This window comes from Mastigoproctus giganteus, chromosome 12, assembly GCF_048544385.1.
Source record: "Mastigoproctus giganteus isolate SK-2022 chromosome 12, ASM4854438v1, whole genome shotgun sequence".
In the NCBI taxonomy this organism is placed as follows: domain Eukaryota; kingdom Metazoa; phylum Arthropoda; class Arachnida; order Uropygi; family Thelyphonidae; genus Mastigoproctus; species Mastigoproctus giganteus.
In genome coordinates, this window is record NC_143586.1 from 53,096,515 (window position 1) to 53,119,933 (window position 23,419).

Genomic DNA, 23,419 nt, shown 5'->3' on the forward strand with positions numbered 1-23,419 from the left:
CATTTATTTTTAATATAGTTCAAAAATATTTGCTTGCAGAAATAAGTCGAACCAAAACCTGAGAGAAGTCCAAACGCAAATATTTCAAATTTATGTACGTGTCCAGTAAGTGACTCCACGCATCCAACCCAAGTTAGTCTTGCATTTTCAACTCATCTATCGCTGTCCATTTGTGTAGAATTGCAAGGGCAGCCTTCTGCCTCTCCAAATCCTCAATTTCAGTTTTAAGGCATATTAGTCTTGCCTCCACATGTCCTTGATTTTAAGTCCTCTAACTCCATTTCAAACTGTGCTTCATGTGAGCTGTACAGTTAAAGAACCTCAGTTACGTGTTAAAAGAGCTGCATGCGGCTCGTGAGCCACAGATTGCCAATCCCTGTCCTATGCCGACTTCTTTTCTTCCTCTTTGTGTGTCGGTTGCTGAATGACGTTTCCGAAGCAGCCACGAATCGACATATTTTGCTGAATCGAAGCGGGTCAGCGGTGGGCATACAATTTTAAGAAACAGTAGTGAAGAAACTGTTTTTGTCATCAACGAAGCTGGTTGGGCTGACGATCAGAGATTCATTTGTGAAAATCCTCACTCACATTCACCCGATGAAATTGGTATCGTACTCAGAGCATCCATCAAATGCTTCAGTTCTTCTGAAACCATCTTTTCAATTAGGTATCTCCGAAATCCACAAATTGCATCTCTTTCATTTAACTGTAACCTAATTGACAATTTTCTAACTTCACTTTCACCAATTGCCATGGGGTAAAAGAAAATCACATTTCTAATTCTCGAACTGTGTGCTTACAGTTGATTCACAGTGGTGTGCAACCTATGGCCCGCGAGGTAAGTGAACTAAAACAGCATTTTAAATTTTGTTAATTATCAAAAATATTCTCATTAAATGTCTTGTTCAAGTAAATGTAATTGTGTATTGTACTTAATAAAATTTTTGAATATTTTCAATTTTACTTTTATGCAACAAGATATGGAAAATGTAGCACACTAAAGGACTTAATTTTTTTGAATAAGTAAAAAATAATAACTGCAGTAGAAGGTGGGCCAGAGCCCATTGGGAATACACCTTGATCTGCTCACTCGACTAGCGTGACTCCTCCGTATGTGGGACAGGTGGTCGGATAGGTTTCAGCAGGTACCACTAAGTTGTAGAATGCTTTAGCTCTCTTAATTCGCGCAGAAGCACAAATTGCCTTAAGGCCAGAAATGCGAACAGTGCATACCGAGTTAATTCTCTCCTAATCCGTTCTTTATATGAAAATTTTCTTCGCTCAACGGAAACTATTTTAAATGTAACTTCCAAGGGGAATTCAAAATAATTCACTATAAAAGGACTTTGTTAAACAGAGGCCCGACTGAGTAATTTAGAATTACAAAAATGGTTTACAGTTTTATATAGAAAATATATTAAAAATAGACAGTGAAAAATGCAAATTTAGTTAAATAATTTTAAGCTTATTTGAATAGTAGGTAAACATGTGAAAACAATTTACGGAATATAACAAATTTCGAAGTGCATTGCATCCAAATATCACACATCACTGTTAATAAAGGTGCCGGTACGCGTACCGTTCGCACTGTCCCAAAAAAACCATTGTGTGTTAGTAAATCTATATAGGGTACTTGGTAAGATGGAGATTCAGTACTGTTTGGATGTTTGGCTGACTGGTTTGCTGTTTTTTACCTACAATGCCAGCATGCCCTAGAATCCAACAGAAGCTTAAAGTATGATTCCTGTTCCGTAAACGATTTAGATCAGACCGTATTTCTTTTACTATGGGATGTGGAGTTGAGAATTTATTACTTATTGTGGACAGTGCACTCATGGAGTCTGTATATATTAAACTACTGGTGTTGAGATGAATACTGATATTCGCAATAGCTAGCTGAATTGCATACAGTTCTGCAGTATAGCTGCTGCATTCAGTCAAGAGAGATACAGATACTGTGAACAAGGGAAAAACTGCTGCAGCACCTACAATGCCATCTGATTTTGAGCCATCAGTATATATCATGCAGCTCTGCGCATTGCTATAAGCATGTCCTTTGTGCAGTTGTTTGATGTTACAGTTTTCCAGAGACTTTTTACCCCATTGTTGGAAATGTGTCACAGTAAGGTAGGTTAGTGGACCAGGGTGGATCTAATGTTTTAGTTTATTTGAGCATGTTTACAAAATGTACGTTCCAGCAGTGAATCAACTCTTAGTCAAACACCAGTGGGCTTATTGTTATAAAATGTTATCCATTCAGGATTGAAGAGTAGCGGTTGACTGGGATGATCTGGAAGGCTTTTAAGTCTGGCTGCACAGGTGAGTAGTAACATTTTCCTCCTGAGGTGGAGTGGAGGTTCGTTTGCCTCTATATAGACTTTGGACAGGGAAAGTTCAGAAGGCCCCAAGAGCACCGTGTTGTATGGTATTTAGTCTTGTAAACACACTTTTCCTGACTCAGTCATAGATGATTGCACCATAGTCTAGACACGACCTGATGAGAGAATGATACAAGTGCATGAGAGTGTATCTATCTACACCCCATGCTATGGCAGAGATAGCTCTAAATATATTGAGATTTTTCAAACAGATGGTTCTAAGATAACTTACATGCATGGAAAAATTTAGTTTCACAATCTAGTGTTAAACCTAAAAAGCAGATACTGCTGGCAAGAAGGATCGGATGATTTCTTAATTAAAGTTCAGGTTCTGGATGTAATTTGTGTTTTTTACAGAAATGGATCGCAATCGTTTGGCGAGAGGGATTGGATGATTTCTTAATTAAAGTTCAGGTTCTGGATGTAATTTGCGTTTTTTACAGAAATGGATCGCAATTGTTTTTTGTTCTGATAGACTAACCATTTTGTTGAGTCCATGTCTCCAACTTATTTATGGAAAGTTGTATCTGTCTCTCAATGGTATTAATGTTTGATGAATGGCATAATAGGGAAAGATTGTCAGCATACGTATATATCTCTACAGTTCTACGAATATTCTGCATCATGGTGTTTAGCCTAATTGCAAAGAGGGTAGAGCACTTCAGTATGGACCCTTGGGCACTCCTTCTTCTTGGATAAAAAATTGTGACAGTACATTCTTGTGACAAACTTGAAAGGTTCTATGCTTAAGAAAATTCTGAATGAATTGTGGTAAGTGTCCTCTCAACCCCATGGAATAGAGCTCTCAAAGAATGCCATACCTTCATGTGGTATCAAAAGCTTTTTCGATGTCTAGACTGACCATCGCTAGATGTTGATTTTTAACATAAGCATTGTGAATATTGGTTTCAGCTCTTATCATAAGATCCAAGCAGGATCTGTTTTGGTGGAAACTATTGGTTGCAATTTAACAGCATTTTACTTTCAAGGATCCATTTTAGTCTGCTGTGTATCATTTTTTTGAGTGTTTTACCAAGACAGCTGGCAAGAGAAATCAGTCAGTAGTTTTGTCAAACTGATTGATCCTTCCTCGGTTTAGGAAAAGCAAGAATTACTGCATGATGCCATGAGGAAGGATAACCACATTCAAGGAAAATCTGATTATAGAATACTAGTAATAATTTTAAAGATGCACTGTTTAGGGCTTCTTGGAGTTCAGTTAAGTTGAAGGGCTGATTATAAGAAAAAGGTTGTGTGGTATTAAAATTTATTTTATATTTTTCTGCTGAGGTTTTAATTTTCAGGAATGAGTTGTCATATGTAGATGTTGCTGATATTTCGCTAAAAGTTTCTCCAAGGAAATTGCCTATTTCTTTAGGGGAGGATAGTTCTTGTCCATTTCTAATCAGGATTGGAACAGTAAATAGAAATTTATTATTTAACTGTTGGATTTTTTTCCATATTGTCCGACTGCTGGTGTCCTTCGTGATGGTACTGGCAAATTTTATCCAGAAGTCTTTTTTTTTGCTTTTCTTCTTATTTGTCTTGCCCTCCTTTTGTTTTTTATATAATATGAGGTTGGCTGTTGTGGGGAACCTACAAACTGATTCCAAGCTTTATTTTTCTCTCTTTTGGCACTATTACAAGCCCCATTCCACCAGTGTTTTGCATTTCTGTGTTGGTCCGCAGAGGATTGAGGAATTGTTTGAGACACTGCTGCTAGAATATTTGTGGTAATGTGCTCGGTGACTTTGTCTATAGATTGTGTTTTTATAAATTGATCATCAAAGGACACACAGATTGAGTATTTTGCCCAATTTGCTTTTCAGAACTTCCCACTGTCCTGACTACTCTGTAGTCAGGACAGTGGGATTGTTTTGTTTGAATTTTGCATATAATTAGAAGATGATTTATGTTGTGTGGATCTTCTAAGATTGACCACTCCATATGGGGAACAGTATGGGAGAACAGATAGACAGGTCAATTGCTGAGGTGGATCCTGTGGGAAGATGAATATAAGTGTGATGGCCAGTATTTAATAAGGTTAACTGCTGTTTGTTCGGTAAGGTCTCAATAAGATGTCCTCTTCGATCAATGCAGGAAGATCCCCACAATGGGTGATGCCCATTGAGGTCACCGAAGAGAGAGAATGGTGTTGGCACTTGACCTATAAGATCTTCTAGTTCTTTTAGTGTGATGGGACTGTTTGGCAGAAAGTATAATGAAACTAGCGTTAGCGTTATTCCAAGAGCAACACACACAGCAACAGCTTCTAAGTCGGTCTGCAGAGAGATAATCTGAGAGGGAATTTTAGAAGGAATCTTAACTAAGATCACCACCCCCTCCATATGCAGATTTTGCAGTATTCCTGTCTTTTCTATACATTGTGAAGTTTTTGATTGAGAGAGTTACTTGCAGCGTAAATTGGTTTCTTGTAAACAAACTATCATTGGATTATATCTATTAATCAGGTCATATAAGTTGCCTGTATTGGCATGCATGCCGCTACAATTCCATTGAAGAATGTACTGCATTACATGGTTTTTGAGCTGTCTGTTTTTTTTGAGCAGTTTGTTTGTATTGTTTAAGTTTTATGTCTATTTTTTTTTGGAATAGCAGTCACTCTGTATCCATGTCTTCTTCTGCATGAAGATTTAATATAGTTTCACCTGTTTCAACTTTTTTGTCAACATCCATATGTATGGGGGATTGTTTCTTGGTCTGGATATGATCTATTGGTGCTGATTTGTCTGCTTTTTTAGTAGTTGCAGGTATATTGGGTGGGACGGAAATTGGAGTATTACTTTCTTGTTCTTGCAGACTTTGTTTGGTGGGTTGCAGCTTAGCATTAAGAATGGACCTGGCCTAATTGGCAACTGAAGTGTTTGGAGGGGCTGAGATGTCAGTCTGAGTATCAATAGAAACACTCTGTTGAGTTGCTTGTGCATATGTGTGTTTTGGCATAAACTGCATGATGTGCTTTTTGGCTTCCTGGTATGTTACCTTGTTTTCTGTTTTCTATATTTTTTTCCCACTTTCCACATTTCACAATTTTTTAAATATGCCAGTTGATTGCCTTTGCAATTGGGGTAGGTGAAGGCAGTTACAGTACAGTCAGCTTGGGTGTGTTCTGCTGAACCACAATTTGGGCATATCACAGTGCCACGGGATGCTACCCAGGAGTGTCCATATTTCAGGCACTTAACACCTCATGGGATTCGGTATATATGGATGTACGCAACAATTTAGATACCCTGCTTTAATTGTTGTTGGTATTTTGGGGTACTGAAAGTCAGTATTATGTTCCGTGTAGGCATTAATTCCCTATCTTTCCTGATTAATATTCTCTTTGCTTGTATGACTCTTTGATCAGACAACTCTTGCACAATTTCTTCCTCTGAGATATTAATGAGGTCCCACCCTGCTATAACTCCTTTGGAGGTATTCAGAGAGGCATGTGGTGCAATTTTCACTGGTATTCCACCAAAGGGGTGTGTATGTGTGTTATTACAGTCATGATATCCACTGCGGCGCCTCCGTAGCCAGGTGGACAGGAGCGGCAGTGCGTAGCACATGCTTCTTGATTAGACCGGGGTTCGAGCCCACGACCACCAAATATGGAGGATGCGGAAAGGTCAGAGAATGACAACTGCATATCCCCGGAGCAATATGGCCTTAGTTGCTAACACTCCTAAAAACCAAATAACAACAACAACAGCTATCCACTGCTACAGTGCAGTCAAGTGCAGTGGAAAAAAGCTTGGCTGCAATGGCAACAAACAAATAACGGGATCAGACATTCCACAAATATGGAATATATCTTCCCAACCCAGTAACTGCTCATAGTTAATTTCATGTTAAATTTTCCAAAGCAGATTCAGGAAGTGGTACAATGTTTTTATTGAAGATAACACACATGGTTGGCTCAGACATCTATCAAGAAAAATTTACAATGAAAATATTGTCTACTTAGAAATTCTAAAGTTGAAGAAATTCTACTTAGAAATTCTAAATTCATTATTGAAATGCTTCTGGCTTATATATATTTCATAATAAAATTTTTATAACCATTATAAAAATATCAAACTCAATGAGTGCTTGCTATTTTTAGCTTTTTTTATTAATTACTATTAAAATTTTATTAATTACTTTTTTTATTAAAATAATAAAATTACTCAACTTTAATTTGAGTAATAACATATTTTTGGAAAGTCAACTATAGAAGATGTACTGGAAAATGTTAAGAATGTTAGTAACTGTTAATGTTAGTAATCTTACTCTTAATGAACAAATGAAAAATGTGTAGATCAACTCAATTTTGGTACAAATGCCAGTATCACTCTGTTGTGGAATGCTTTTTCAGTTCATTTAATAACAGGTAGCAAGAATGTGCCCATTTCTCATTTAATGCAGTTACCAGTTTAGTTGTACAAGAGAAACATACTGGCTCTGCCCTGATCCAGAATTCCAAAGGTGTTTGACAGATTTAGGTCTAGAGAGACCTAAAGGTCTGTTAAGACTTGAGTTTTCCTCAAACCAAGTTTTTACACTGCTCACTATATGAGATGGAGCATTACATGCTGCAACGTGGAGAGGTGCCCCTATTTTCGCAGAACCAGAGTGTGCCACCATTAAATTGTCCAGGATGTCAGTTTACAGTACTCCACAGTCCCACCCCATGACTCTGATTCCCCTGTACGTGAGCAGATGATATTCTACAGGTCCACACTAGACCATCTAGTCTGAAGGTTGTGTAATGCAACTTGTTACTCTATAAAACCTGTTCTGTGGTCCAAAAACAATGCACCATACACCACTGCAAAGGATGTCTGACATTCACTGATGTGATATTGGACTTGTGAGCAGCAACTGCGCAAGAAATCCATGTGCAGCTCCTTATGGACTGTGAACTTATAGATACTCTTGTGGAGCACCACAGTGAAGTACAGGGGAGTCAGATTCGTGGTGTGGGATGTGGAGTGCTGGAGCATTGGTTGTAGTGTCAAAAATCATCAGTGTTGACTTGTACAGTGATGATTTTGGCAAATAGTTTTGGTATGGATAGATATATAATGAAGTATATTTCATAATGTAGCTGAAAACTAATATGAATGTGCAATTTTACCTGGATCCTCTTTTATCAATGTTCCTACTGCGAGATCAAGTGCAGCCAAAAGAAGGAGAATTAAAAGGAGAAACTGAAGCCGAATAACCCACTTTACACCAGCAAGGTTAATTCCTAAAAATTATAAAAATAAACCATTAGCAGAATTTATAGAATACTGATGAATAAGAGGTATTTGAAATGCTTCTGGCTTATCATATATTTCATTATTTGAAAACAAATTATAATATTATAACAAATTTTATAATTGAAAACATAGTAATATTAAATTTCAAAAAATTATATGGATATAATGAAACAGTTTGACTGGGTTATGATACATAGCCAAGATATTAAGCATACAAACATATATTGTGAAGTTCATCATACTGTACACAAAGAATTGAGCATTAAAAAAAATTTCAGCTTAGTGGATACCAAAAGAAGGAGCAAGTAAACTATATAAAGACAATTCTTGCAAAAATTTTCCCATGATTCAAACAAGTCTTTCAACCAAATGGTGATCATGGATGAAACCTGAATTCTTATTATGATTCAGAGACCAAATAAGGAATGGTACCATGACATATCTCTTTGCTACAAGAAATTTCAAAAGGTTGCCATAAACTATCCAGGTGTTGGCATCCTTAGTAGACAAAGAAGGGAGTGATAGTTACTGATTAACTTTAAAAGGTAAAGTAAATTCATCACAGGCAAGTTCCATGTACTCTCTAAAAGGCAATAATACATAGGGAAACCAATTGAATGAAGAAAAAAGGTAATTGCACCCACCGTATGGCAGACATATCTGTTGGAGACTGCAAAAGCAAAGGATAAAATTTAGAAACAACTGCATTAAATTAGCAGATCAGATTTCATAAACACATGAATAATGGTTGTGATTTACTACATCAGCGGAAAAAACACTTAATAAATAAAGTTAATTCTTTTTTATGGTGACTGCTAAACATATCGTAATAGGTTCTAAATACCATGTATGGATTGAAGGATGTGAAAACAGAAAATGCTTGATACTGGGCTTGAATTTTGGCTTGTTATTTTCAGGAAATAAAATTTCAAAAAATGTAGAAGAGGTGTGTCATATAGTGAGCAGTGTGTTAATATAACTGTTCTATTTTAGAGTCTAGCAGTTTAAGATAAGTTTAGTGCCACCACCTTGAATGTGGGAACAGTATTCCATGATAGTAGAGAACATTATAGTAGGCCAGAACAAAATAGAAAACTTCTATGTAGAGGAAGAAGTATTTGTAATATGCTTAGGCAAAGAAAGGGTAGAAGCCAGGGTTAGACCCAGTAAAGGTAAGTGATCTTATCTAAAAATCCAAGAATTTCTTATTTCTTACACAAAAACATCTACTGTTCCCATACTTACGTTGTTGAACGTGAGCACAAGAGCTAGACCCTTTTGTGCAAGAAATAAGACTGTACATTTTAGAACTTCATAAACACTTCTCAAACAATGCTGATGTTCTTTCAAGGGTCTGTTCTTTCACCTACTCTATTCCATCCTGAGAATAGAGTAGGTGAAAGAACAGACCCTTGAAGGAACATCAGCATAGTTTAAGAAGTGTTAGAAGATGGAAAGCCATTAACCATCACCTGAAACAAGCAATCAGAGAAAAAAAAACTGGCTACCCAATTGTAAAAAACAGAAGACAGATAAAATGACGTAAGCCTGTTTAAAAGGTCAATTATATCAAATGAAATCATAACATATTGAAGTTTTAGAAAATAATATTTCAATTTCAGTGATGTTTGCAAATATTAGTTGTGATGTCTTTAATGTTATACAAGGTGTGGCAATAAAGTTCGCAGTCTGGTGCTGTAGTAGTAGTGGCATGTGATGCAAGAAAGCAAGTGTATGAGCTTATGCAGCATCAGCCAAAAAAAAAAAAAAAAAATCATACCATTCCCTCCAAATGCCTGTCCAGTTCCTCCTTAAATTTATTTAACCTGTCAACTTCCACAACGACAGATGGAAGTTTGTTCCAGCAATTAACCACCTACTGGCTAAAGGCAAATTTCCGCACATCTATTCTACATCTGTCTTTTCTTTTCTTAATTTGAATTTATGCCCCGTTAGGTTCGTAATCTGAACAAGTGGAAGGATCCCATCAGAATTCAGCGTGCTCAACCCATTCAAGGCCTTATACACCTCAATCAGATCACCGCACAGGTGCCTAGTCTCCAGCCACTGCAATTTGCAGAACTTAAGCCTCTCTTGGTAAGAGGATCCCTTCATTCCCCTCACCAATCTTGTTGCCCTTCTCTGTACACGCTCAAATAAATCTACATCCTTCCTAAAATGAGGCCTCCAGACCTGTACGCAGTACTCAAGGCGTGGCCTGACTATTGCCTTATACAGAGGGACAATCACCTCCTTCTCCCTGCTAACAAAATTCCTATATATCATTGACAAAACCCCATGACCTGCCCTGGCAGCCTGTCTGCACTGCTCAGAAAACTTCATATCTGACTGCACAATTACTCCCAGGTCTTTTTCATTTTCTACCACCTGTGTAGTACCACACAGTTGGTACGTTTCTCTGGGGTTACTTCTACCCATATGCAGTACAGTACTTTGCATTTGTCAAGGTTAAACTTCAGTTGCCACTTCTTAGCCCATCTGCCCAAATTATCTAGATCCTTTTGCAGTAGCACACTGCCATTACTGTCATTAACAACCCTGCCAACCTTTGTATCATCTGCAAACTTCGACATTAAGCCTGATATGCCTTCATCAATATCATTGATAAATATACAAAACAACAGTGGACCTAACACCGAACCCTGTGGGACTCCACTAATAACATTAGTCCACGAAGAGCAGCACCCATTGATTACCACCCCTGTCTTCTCCCACTTAACCATCCTTTTATCCATTGTAGCAACTTACCCTTAATACCATTCTGCTCCAATTTGTACAATAGTCTTCCGTGCGCAACAGTGTCAAAAGCTTTCCTGAAATCCAAATATATGATAACAAAATTATTTTTTGCATCCAGTTCCTTTGTAACCACATCATAATATCCTATCAAATTTGTCAGACAAGACTTTCCCTTAACAAACCCATGCTGTGTCTGAATTATTGCTGCAGCCTAGTCTAGATGATCCTGCAATGCATCTTTAACCAGTGACTCCATCGTGGTCATGTTTGATGAGTCTGAAAATAAACGGAAGTGCTATGTTGTAGTTCAAACTCCCTCCATCAGATGGTGGTACAGGGATTGTCCAGCGGGCTGACAAATTGCAAGTTTTATTAATAACATTAACGTTTGTGTCACAATTTTGCAACAGAGCAACAAATGAATATCAAATTTTGATTTCAAACTGGGAAAATCTGCAACAGAAATGTATGAAATGTTAAAATGGTGTTTATAGGTGACAAAACACTGTCGTACCAGTGTGTTTTGATCGTATAAGCAGTTCAAATGAAGACATGAGGATGTTCACAATGACTCAAGATAAGTGTCCATCAACTTCTCAAAATGAGGACAGAGATACAAAAGTTTGGGAAATTGTGGTAAGAGATTGTTGTTTGACCCTCAGAATGATAGCTGATGAGTTCAATATAAATAAGGAGATGATTTGTCAAATTCTGAATGAAGATTTAGGGAAAAGGAAGGTCTGTGCAAAATTTGTGCCACGCAGTCTCATGGATGAGAAGCAACAAAGAGTGCCATCATGCAAAAACTTCATCTAGACTTGTCAAGACAATTCTAAATTCCTCTACTGTATTGCCACTAGAGATGTGTTTTGGGTGTTTCAGTATGACCCAGAGAAAATGTTTCAGAGCATGCAGTGAACTTCAAAATCATTACCATGCCCCACAAAGTATAGTTTACAGAAGTTCAGTATCAAGATGATGCTGATCATGTTTTTCAACAAACAGGGTATGATCCACTAGAAATTTGTACCTGAAGGGGAGAGGGAGTCAATGCTGCATTCTATATACAGGTGCTTCAAACACTATTGAAGTGCATTTCCCAAGTGAGACCACAATTGCCTTTCGAACCAGATGCCTTTTGAGAGAAAGGCAGCTAGTTCTTGTTGCACGACAATGCCTCCACTCATTCTGCACTTGTTGTGAAGACATTTCTGATGAAACACGGCACTGTTCAAGATCAACCATCTATCCCCCTATTCTCCTGATCTAACACCAGCAGACTTCTTTCTCTTTCCCAAGGTGGAAACTGACCTCAGAGGAATCTTTGTCCCCAGGACAAAGATTTCAGGATGTTGAGGGAAAAACACAACTGCCGAACTCGACATCATCTCTTTGAATACCTTCACTGTCTCTAAAAAAAAAAAAAAAAAAAATTAAAACAGTGTAATAAGTGCATTCAATCAGGTGGTGATTACTTTGAATGAAAATAAAACCATTTTTGAGCTCCAACTTTGTGTTCTTTTTATTGCACCAGGACAAGAACTTTATTGCCACACCTCATATGTTTGTACATGTAATGAAAATAAATTACTAAAGCATACAGATATGATGACTAAAGACTAAAGTCATCAATGAATAAATGACTAAAGATACAAACTACACTCAAAATGGCAAAGTTATCTGTTCAACAGCCCATATGAATGCTGAAGTAATTTTTTTTTTTATACATACATTTCTTCTTATTGTAATAATCTAGGACTGTAAACTGAAAGGCAATAGAAGCTCCCACAAATTTCTAAATTTACTTCAGAGAGTTTGGGTGGAAAAAAAAAATCATTTTATAAAACCTTGTAAATGCTTCAATTCATTTTAATCCAAATTGCCATTCTGAAGTACTTGGGAGATTTCTATGAACACTTGTGCTGCAAACCAGTCTTGTTGAAAGAATTATATGCTCTATATAAATAACACACACATATAAGAAATCACAAGTGAAATTATGATATAAATTTCTACACAAGTTTAATAGCAATAATAAATAATGATGCATAAACCACTGTACATCCTACCTTTTCCAGCAAGGGTATTTATTCCATACTGGTCTAAGTGTGGTTTAAATTCCCTGACTTCTTCAATTAACAGAATTGTATCTCATAATTCTGCGTGTGTTTAGAATATAAATATTTTGTTTTGTTAAAAATGTTTATCTTTGAGTTCTGAATGGTCATGTCACAGAATATGACAATCAAAACTCACTTGACATCCATCCAAACTACACTCTTTCTCTTTAATAAAGATTTCTCAGAGGAGAAACTAGAAAGGCCAAGTCTCATCATTAAGTATTAGAGCGCATGCGCACGAACACACACACACACACACACACACACACACACACACACACACACACACACACACACACAACCTAGTTTTACAGATTAAGTTTTATCCAACTGTTATAAAGTAGATTCCAACACAAAGATGGAACCTACTATTTTTGAAGCCGATAATTTGCAGTCAGCCAGTCTTTAATTATGGACAAGACACTCAAAAACAAGGAGGTTACAGTTTCAACTAATTTCAGTGCTTACTACAATAGATTCACTAACTACAGGAATGAGAGTAAGCAATATTTGTGATGTGCTAATGCCAAGAGGGATTAGAAATCAGGGTAATCCCTAGTTGAGATATGTGATCTTATCTAGAAATCTGAGTATCATCAAATAGAACCCTTTTTGTGAGATATAAGACAGGACTGAGTTTTAGAAGTACCAAATTAACTAAATTATGTTTGTCCCACTGAAAAATTATTTGAAGTTCAGCACTTAAGGAACTGGTAGTGGATGTTTAAGAAGTTGAAGCAGCTATTTGTGCTAGGTAAGGTTTCTCAAACTGGAAAGTGGAATTCAATGTACTATCATCAACAAAACTATGGATAGGATTCCATTTGATGAAAGAAGGTTATTAATATACAAGAAGAAAAGAGTGGGAGATGGAAATGAACCTTTGGGAACACCAGCATTAGTGGAGAAGTTAGAAGATGGAGCTGTGTACCATCACCTATAGCAAATGGTCACAGAGAAAACTGGATATCCAAGTACAAAAAACAGTTTGCAAAACATTAGATGGAAACTTATTTAGAAGACCTTTATGCCAAAACATGATCAAAAACCTTTGAAATGTCAAGGGCGACTGTGCAAGTTTCAAACTTTTCCATTGAATTTCTCCACAATAGAGGAGTAGTATAAGCCAGTATATCACCACTGGATCAATACTGACAGAATCTATATTGGCAATCATTGATCAGATGGAAGATTTCAATATAGTTTAGGAGTTGGCAGTTAATGGATTTCTTCATTACTTCAGAAAACGTATAAGTAAGTGTAATGGCACAATAACTGTATGGGAGGGATGTGTCACCCTCCTTAGGAACTGATTGGATATGAGCAATTTCCAAGCAGAAATAAAAACACCAGTGGAATAAGCAAATGTAAAAAGGTGACACAGAACAGGAGAAAGTTCAGGACCACAGGCTTTGAGAACAAGTGGAGAGATATTATCACTACCTGGTGCTTTCTTAGCAACAGGACTGTTCAAAATTCTTCTGACATCCTTTTCATGGAAGACCACAGGAGGCATTAAATAGAGTATACTGGAAATGGGGTTTACCAAGATCAATACAAGAGCTGGAAGAAAAGTAGGATGCTAGCAGGTCAGCTTTATCTTAAGCTGAGGTGGCAACAGAACCACTGGGTTTTAAGAGAGGTGAGAGCAGATATGGACAAAAGTTGTGGCCAATAGCTTTGGCAAGAGGCCAGGATGCTCGATTATCATTAGGCTAATAAGTTTTCTGCTCTTAGCCCATTAAAAATCTTGTTTGGACTGATTAATAATTACTTTACAATTGTTGTAAGTTTTGGTGTAGGCAGAACATGAACCTGGAGATTTGGATGCAAGCCAATTGCAATATGCAATATTCTTATCTTGAATAGCCTTAGTGCATTTATTGGAAAACAGAGGTGTAGTTGAAGGACGAGATTTTAAGGTGGAGTGTGGAATAAAGGATTTCATCCCTATAAGAATATTTCACTGACATAATCTAAGCAAACACTGACATTAGAAGATTTAACACAGTAATCCAACCAAGGAAAAGAAGAACAGAAATCTCACAGATCATCCCATTTCACATTCTTGTAATGCCGAACAACACATGGTTGAGATTGGCCACGAGAGAAAGGCTCTATTGGAGAAGAGACCATCAACTTGTAATCTGAGGTATCTACAGGACCATTTACCTCGACTGTGTACTTGGAAGTATTGTTTGTGAGAAAAAGATCAAGGGCCATGTGGTTAAGACTGTCTGGTATTCTGCAATTACTTATATTGCAGAATATAATTAAAATATTTAGCAATTACTAATGAGGTCATTAGTAATTGCAAAAGCCTCAGCACCTTCACCAGTTGGATCTGTGTCACTAGAAAACAGAAGCCAGCTGAAGTTGTGAACATTAAAATCACAAAGGAAAATAACCTCACTGTTATGAAAGTATAGAGAAAATCAAATTTCAAAGAGAGAAAATCAAAAAGTTACATGATTAGCGAAATTGAGAGAACAATAGAGGCAACAGATGAATTTGGCAAAATTGGGTAGATGGATTTTAAGTCAGAGAAGATCGAAAAGAGGAGATTCCAAATTACTAACCCTCTGACAGAATATCATAGTGGACCTATGCACAAGTATCACATTTGAAGGGAAAAGAACCATACAGCAAATAATTGAAACTAAGATGAACAGTGGTTGAATCAACCAATAATTGGAATTCTGTCAGAAAAAGTAAGTGGGGCTTGGCAGACTGTAATGGACATTAACTGAGACTGGAACTGAGACATTTGGGGTTAATGGGATACAAACCACTAGCTTTCTTGCATGGAGTCCACTTGAATTGAGTCTTCTTAACACAGTCCGGTTGGAAATGTATTCACCTGTAGTTGCAGCAACCACGATCTTAATGTGTTACGCAGGATGACACTGCGTGACACATTAAGCCAACATTCTACCTCTGCCTGCAACTGCCCAGCTTCAAGTTGTCCAATGGCCTGCCATCTCAAAGAATCATTTAAATGACGATAATCTGCCATCCTGAGTACTGGAGATGTGGCTATCCCACTGAGCAAGCCAAAAAAACAGGAATGAAGTGACATAGTTGCAACCTGTGTTTTTATAGGCACGAATAATTTGCATAATGTACAACTCTGTAAGGTGGTAGATCGATTTCTATTGGGTACTCGAAATTTGCATGCCAAGATACCTATTATATCAAATATTCACCTTCATAGAGGGCGCTGACTCTATTTAAAAGTTACAGCTGTCAGTTACAGGCTCCGCAAAAACGATAAGTGTTTGCCTTTTATTTACATGATTGTTGTTTTATATTGTACTTAATACGTAGTCATATAGTTATAGTTACGCTGGTTATTTTTTATTTTAATTTAGATAAAGAGTTTTTGTGGATTTTACTTACGATAGGTAAAACCGTTATTTTTGTTCGATTTTTGTAGCCATTGTTTTTGTATATAGGGAATTCAAAGTTTTTGTAGGGAATTCAAATTTTTTAATTGAGGTAGCTCTAACGCATAATTATATAGTAATACGCTTCACTGTTTCTATTTCATAGTTTCTATTCAAATACTACTGACATTTAATTTATTGATTTTATTAATTTAAACTACCATGCCCCGAACTAGAGCAGCAAAGCAACGGGCACAAAGTGGCAGGAGTGTTGTGACTCGGGGGAGAACTGAGGAGGGCGATTCTCCAACGCGTCACAGCCTAAAAAAAATGTGCAACTTGTGAAATGTTTGCCGAACTCTCTGGAACGGAACATGATATTGCCATGGGGGATGTCTTTGTGTGTGCGCGATGTAAGGAGTGTAAGGAAATCAGGCGACAACTCAGCGTTGTTATGGGCCTATATGAGAGTTTGAAGGACAGGGTGGATGCCCTCGAAGGAAATAAATTGAGGGGCCCATCAAGCTCTCAGCTGCCCACATCAACGCCAGAGCTTGCACTTGGTCATCACGCAACACAGCGGCAACCCCCAAGGCAGAATGCGCTGGTCCCACAGGAACGATTAGTTGTTGGTGACTCTATTGTCAGGGAAACGGGGAACATGCTATGTAAAAAGGATAGGTGGAACAGGACCAGGGTATGTCTGCCAGGGGCAAAGGTTGATGACGTTGTAGAGCGGATATCATCTTTCAAGGGCACAAAAGGTGATATAGTTGTACACGTTGGCACTAATGATATTAAGAGTAGGAGACCAGCAGAATTACTCAACAAGTACAGGTCACTGTTGAAAAAAAGCTGAGAATTAGGGTTGAATTTGAAAGTGTCTGCAATTCTGCCCAGACACGATAGGAGGAAGTATATGATGAGAGCCTTGTCAATCAATTCGGCCCTGGAAAGATTGTGCAAGGCTCAAGGGGTAGAATTTTTTTCAGCCTGGACTGTACTTGTTAACAGGAGAGATTGCTTCTACAGGGATGGGATACACTTAAATAGAAAGGGTGCAAGAATATTTGCTGATGCTATCGAGGCAGTGTTAGGTGGGTCGGAAAACTGCTAGCTTGGGGGGATACAAAGACTAATAGTTTAACAGTAACCGCAGGCAGAGGTGAAGGTGATTCTTGCACAACTTCTATTAGAATAAGAAGCGACCTGGAGCGAGGGGTGTTGCGGGTTTCAGGGACGGATGGCAGTCATCCTGGAATAGTTGGGTATATGGGATGTGTTAGGGTAACAAGGAATAGGCATAGGAGCATGTATGCTTGCATGTATACCAATGCTAGAAGTATAGTAAATAAATTTGATGAATTTGAAGTGTTGGTCAAGACATCAAAGGCGGATATTGTTGGGATAGCAGAGACGTGGTGTCACAAAGATATAAGGAATGCAGAACTGGAATTTGGGGAGTACAATGTGTACAGAAAGGATAGACAGGACAGAAAGGGAGGAGGTGTTATGCTGTTAATTAAGAAAAACATAAAATCAAAAGAAGTGCATCCAGTTGATATAGATGGACAGTGCACTGTTGAGTCAGTTTGGTGTGACATAAGCACTGCAAAAGCAAAGATAAGAGTAGGAGTGTGTTATAGGCCTAATGACTCGAATGAGTACAATGAACAATTGTACAGAGAAATAGAGTGGGCCAGTAAATCAGAATGTCTTATAATGGGGGATTTTAACTTCCCAGATATTGACTGGAACTTGTGGGTTGGTCACACACACACTAGTCAGACTTTTGTGGATTTATTGGATGATTGTTTTCTGCAGCAGCATTTCGAGAGGCAACCAGAGAAAGTAATACTCTTGATCTGGTTATCAGCAGTGATCATTCGTGTATTAAGAATTTGCAGATAAAGGAACCACTAGGTGGCAGTGATCACAGTGTGCTAAAGTGGGATTTACTCAAAGAGGTAACTACCGTCAGGGGTAAAGGAAAGGGTTTTTGCTTCCGTAAAGGGGAGTACAGTGGTCTCAGACAGTTTTTAAATTCTGTACAGTGGGATCGACTGGCGATGTTACAAACAGTAAATTCTAAGTGGGAAGCATTCAAGGAATTAATCATGGAAGCTACTAGACTTTTCATACCGATGAAGAAATATTGTTCAAGGTTTAGGCCTAAATGGTTATCAAATGAACTAATGAGACTCGTGACAGAGAAGAAAAATGCATGGGATGCATATAAATTATCAGGCGACGCAGAAGCCTGTAGCAGAAATAAGCTAGTCTGTAATCAGGTCACAAAGGAGGTTCGGCAGGCAAAGGCGGATTACGAGAAATCTTTGGCAAAAGATGCTAAGAAAAACAGCAAGGATTTCTTTACTTATATAAACTCTAAAAGGAAGGGGCTGAATATGATTGGTCCACTTGACATCGATGGTTCGACTGTTGATGATCCTGCTCAGATAGCAAACAAACTGAATGAGTATTTTGCATCTACATTCACACGTGAGGAATCATTACAGTTTGAAAATGGAAGAAGGTTATCAAATTGTAGCAGTGTGCTTAATGATTTTGTAATAACTGAGAGCAAAGTGGAGGAGAAATTGTTGAAGTTAAACATAAGAAAGGCACCTGGGGCGGATGGGATCTATCCAGTTATATTAAAGGAGGCGGCAAAGCAACTAAGCAAACCCTTAGCCATAATTATGAGAGCATCCTTAGATTCAGGGGAGGTTCCCACGGACTGGAGATGTGCAAATGTATCCCCAATTCACAAAGGAGGTTCAAAGGGTGACACGAATAATTACAGACCAGTTAGTTTAACTTCTGTTCCGGGTAAAATAATGGAGTCACTGGTTAAAGATGCATTGCAGGATCATCTAGACAAGACTGCAGCAATAATTCAGACACAGCATGGGTTTGTTAAGGGAAAGTCTTGTCTGACAAATTTGATTGGTTATTATGATTTGGTCACAAAGGAACTGGATGCAAAAAATAATTTTGATATCATATACTTGGATTTCAGGAAAGCTTTTGACACTGTTGCGCATGGAAGACTACTGTACAAATTGGAGCAGAATGGTATTAAGGGTAAGTTGCTACAATGGAGAAAAGGATGGTTAAGTGGGAGAAGACAGAGGGTGGTAATCAATGGGTGCTGCTCTTCGTGGACTAATGTTATTAGTGGAGTCCCACAGGGTTCGGTGTTGGGTCCACTGTTGTTTTGTATATTTATCAATGATATTGATGAAGGTATATCAGGCTTAATGTCGAAGTTTGCAGATGACACGAAGGTTGGCAGGATTGTTAATGACAGTAATGGCAGTGTGCTACTGCAACAGGATCTAGATAATTTGGGCAGATGGGCTAAGAAGTGGCAACTGAAGTTTAACCTTGACAAATGCAAAGTACTGCATATGGGTAGAAGTAACCCCAGAGAAACGTACCAACTGTGTGGTACTACACTTAAGGTGGTAGAAAATGAAAAAGACCTGGGAGTAATTGTGCAGTCAGATATGAAGTTTTCTGAGCAATGTAGACAGGCTGCTAGGGCAGGTCATGGGGTTTTGTCAATGATATATAGGAATTTTGCTAGCAGGGAAAAGGAGGTGATTGTCCCTCTGTATAAGGCAATGGTCAGGCCACGCCTTGAGTACTGCGTACAGGTCTGGAGGCCTCATTTTAGGAAGGATGTAGATTTGCTTGAGCGTGTACAGAGAAGAGCAACACGATTGGTGAGGGGAATGAAGGGATCCTCTTACCAAGAGAGGCTTAAGTTCTGCAAATTGCAGTGGCTGGAGACTAGGCACCTGCGCGGTGATCTGATTGAGGTCTATAAGGCCTTGAATGGGTTGAGCACGCTGAATTCTGATGGGATCCTCCCACTTGTTCAGAATACGAACCTACGGGGACATAAGTTCAAATTAAGAAAGGATAGATGTAGAATAGATGTGCGGAAATTTGCCTTTAGCCAGCGGGTGGTTAATTGCTGGAACAAACTTCCATCTGTCGTTGTGGAAGTTGATAGGTTAAAGAAATTTAAGGAGGAACTGGACAGGCAATTGGAGGGTATGGTGTGATTTTTTTTTTTTTTTTTTTTTGGCTGATGCTGCATAAGCTCCTACACTTGCTTTCTTGCATCAAGTGCCACTACTACTACTACTACTACTACTGTTCACAATAAAATATTCATGAAAAAAAAATTTGTTCTGTTAATTTTGTCGAGCAGTGTAGTTTGACTATACATGATGTATTCAGTAGTAAGAAATGGCGAGAAGAACACATTGTATAAAGTAATGAAATTTTCAGATATGGCATAGGCGTGGTAAGAATATACCCAGCTCCTCGACATAACGTGATCTCGACAATGCCCCCCCCCCCACAAACACTACTCAGCCTCCCTACAGTTACTCTGTAGTAGAGTAGGGACAGCAAGATTATACGCTAGCTAATCTGGATGCCTCCTAGAGTTATCAATAAGTTTAGTTCACTAGACTATCTAGTGGCTGGCCAGTGAATGCTGTTTTAATGTAGCCTTGAAATGTAAGGAAGATTAGATCTCATAATAATGCCTATCATAACCTCAAAAGACATCAATCATACCACACAATGGACAAGACCTGCTCCAGTTAATAGAAGAAATCTGTTTTGTAATGATGGATGGAATTCAATTGAAGAGGAGGTGCAACAGTTTTTGCTAGTGTCATTGAAGACACTTTGAAAGTTCACAGACACTGCTATTTTAAGAGGTTAGGAGGGTGTCACTGAAATAAGGAAGCTAATGACAATGGCCAAAATCATAAAAACCCAACACTACATTATGCACAGAAAAAACATCAAAAGATATGCACTCACACGCCACTGGGAAAATGTTTAACCAGCTATAAGAGATGCACCAAGGTTGTTAAAAGCCAAAAGATACAAAATTTAATTTGTCTGTATAGTAATTCCATGTAAATAAATTACACAAATCTGAAATTTTGATTATATCAACCAATGATGATATAATAAAGACTAATGGAGATATGCGCCATCCAGAGAGAGGGGATGAAGAATTTCATTATACTGATTATAGCATGTTCAAGATGGTAAGGAGAGCCAAAAAGAAAGAGCAGTCACATTTATTTTTTTTTTTTTTTTTTTTTTTTTTTTTTACCAAAGGCTCTCTGAAAGTGATCAGACTATACCCAGATAAGATCAAATTCAGATGGACAGTGATTTCGTATGGTGACAGATGGTAAAAGGAAGATGACAGAGTATGTTATAGACAAAATGATTTTGAGTAATATGACAAAAATCTCTGTACTCAAAGAGAATGGACAGCCAAGCATGACTGCCTCATTATGAGCAACTTCAACTCTCCTATAGATTGGAAATCATGGACCAGAAATGCAACAGGGAAACAAATTTTTGAGCCACCCGATGATTGTAATATATATGTCAAACATGTCAGAGAATGTGCAATGGGCTCTTGATTCAAACTGTATCCAAAATACGATAATGTAGGAACCAAGAGCAGCTGGTGACCAAAATGTCACAAATGAGTAGTATCCAAAGAGATTTCTATGGTTAAAGGAAAACAAATAGTGAGGATTTCAATTTCCTAGACAACAGTGGGAAATGGTATTTCTTAGGCTCTATTTATGGTATTTACTAGGCTCTCCTGAGTGATTTCAGTATTTTTTAGGCTATTTTGACAGTGATTCAAGTATTTCTTAGGCTCTGCAGAACTCTATTTACTATAACTATATGCTGTTGGGCACGAGTTCATTATGGGAAGTATTCAAGGGATTCATCCTGGAAGTCATAAATACAATTTTTTTTGGAGAAGTTCTGCAAAATAAAAAAAAAAAACCATGAGAAAGTTATAGACTATCATGAGCATCTCATAACAGTCCAGATGAATTTGGCAGAATGGGGTAGAAGAATTTTAAGCCAGAGAAGATTAAGAAGAGTAGATTCCAAATTATCATCTCTCAGAGAATATCAGAGTGAGCATACACACAATTAGCATTAGTTGAGGCATATGATGCAAGAAAGCAAGATTATACAGCATCAGCCAAAAAAAAAAAAAAACTGCCCCTTTAACCCATCTGGTCACTCCAAATATTTGTCTAGTTCAGCCTTAAATTTATTTAAGCTATCAACCTTCCACAACAACAGATGGAAGTCTCTTCCAGTAATCAACTACCTGCTGGATAAAGGCAAACTTCCACACATCTATTCTCCAATTGTCTTTCCTCAATTTGAATCTAAGCCCCTCAGGTTCTTAATCTGAACAAGCGGAAGTATCCCGTCAGCATTGAGCCTGCTCAAACCATTCAAGACCTTACACACCTCGATCAGATCACCTCACAGGTGCCTGGTCTCCAGATGCTGCAGCTTGCGGAACTTAAGCCTTTCTTCATAAGTGCACCACTGTTCCTCACCAATCTTGTTGCCCTTCTCTGTACTCATTCTAACACCTCTACATCCTTCCTAAAATGAGGCCTCCAGACCTGTATACAGTACTCAAGGTGTGGCCTAACCATTGCCTTATACAAAGGGATAATCACCTCCTTGTCTCTGCTAGCAAAATTCCTATATATCACTGACAAAACTCCATGACCTGCTCTGACAGCCCATCTGCACTGTCCGGAAAACTACATATCTGACTGCACAATTACACCCAGGTCTTTATTCTCCACCTTCCTAAGTGTAGTACCACACAGTTGGTATGTTTCTCTTGGATTACTGCTACCCATATGGAGTGCTTTGCATTTGTCAATGTTAAACTTCTGTTGGCACTTCTAAGCCCATCTGCCTAACTTATCTAGATAATGTTGCAGTAGCATACTGTCTTTAACAACCCTGCCAACTTTTGTATCATCTGCAAACTTGGACATTAAACCTGATATACCTTCATCAATATCACTGATAAATACAAAAAATAACAATGGGCCCAACACCGAACCCTAGGGAACTCCGCTAATAACATTAGTCCACTAAATGTAGCACATTGTCCATTTATTACCACTCTCTGCCATCTCCCACTCAATCATCCCTTTATCCATTGCAGTAACTTGCCCTTAATGCCATACCACTCCAATTTATACAGCAGTCTTCCATGCACAACAGTATCAAAATCAAAGTACATGATATCAAAATTATTTTTTGCATCCAGTTCCTTTGTGACCACATCATAGTATCCAATCAAATTGGTCAGACAAGACTTCCCCCTAACAAACCCATGCTGTGTCTGAGCTATTACTGCTGTCTTGTCTAGGTGATCCTGTATCACCTCTTGTTAGTTTAACTTGTGTTCTGGGGAAAATAATGGAGTCACTGGTGACTCTATTATTTTCCCCAGAATACAAGTTAAACTAACAAGTCTATAATTATTTGTGTCACCCTTAGAACCCCCTTTGTGAATTGGGGATACACTCGCACATCTCCAGTGCATGGGGACCTCCCCTGACTTTAAGGATGCTCTCATAATTATGGCTAAGGGTTTGCTTACTTCCCTTGCTGCCTCCATTATAACTGGA

The 23,419-nt window shown here is 38.1% G+C and overlaps 1 protein-coding gene across 1 annotated transcript in view; it reads right to left on the reverse strand.

Moving 5' to 3' along the window:
- LOC150077062 (solute carrier family 12 member 8) overlaps positions 1 to 23,419 on the reverse strand; it is a 179,950-nt gene that overhangs the window by 74,640 nt on the left and 81,891 nt on the right. Inside the window, exon 6 of the mRNA XM_090386023.1 lies at positions 7,504 to 7,617. Within this exon, the coding sequence (XP_090242149.1) occupies positions 7,504 to 7,617 (114 nt within the window). The remainder of the gene's footprint in view (positions 1 to 7,503; positions 7,618 to 23,419) is intronic.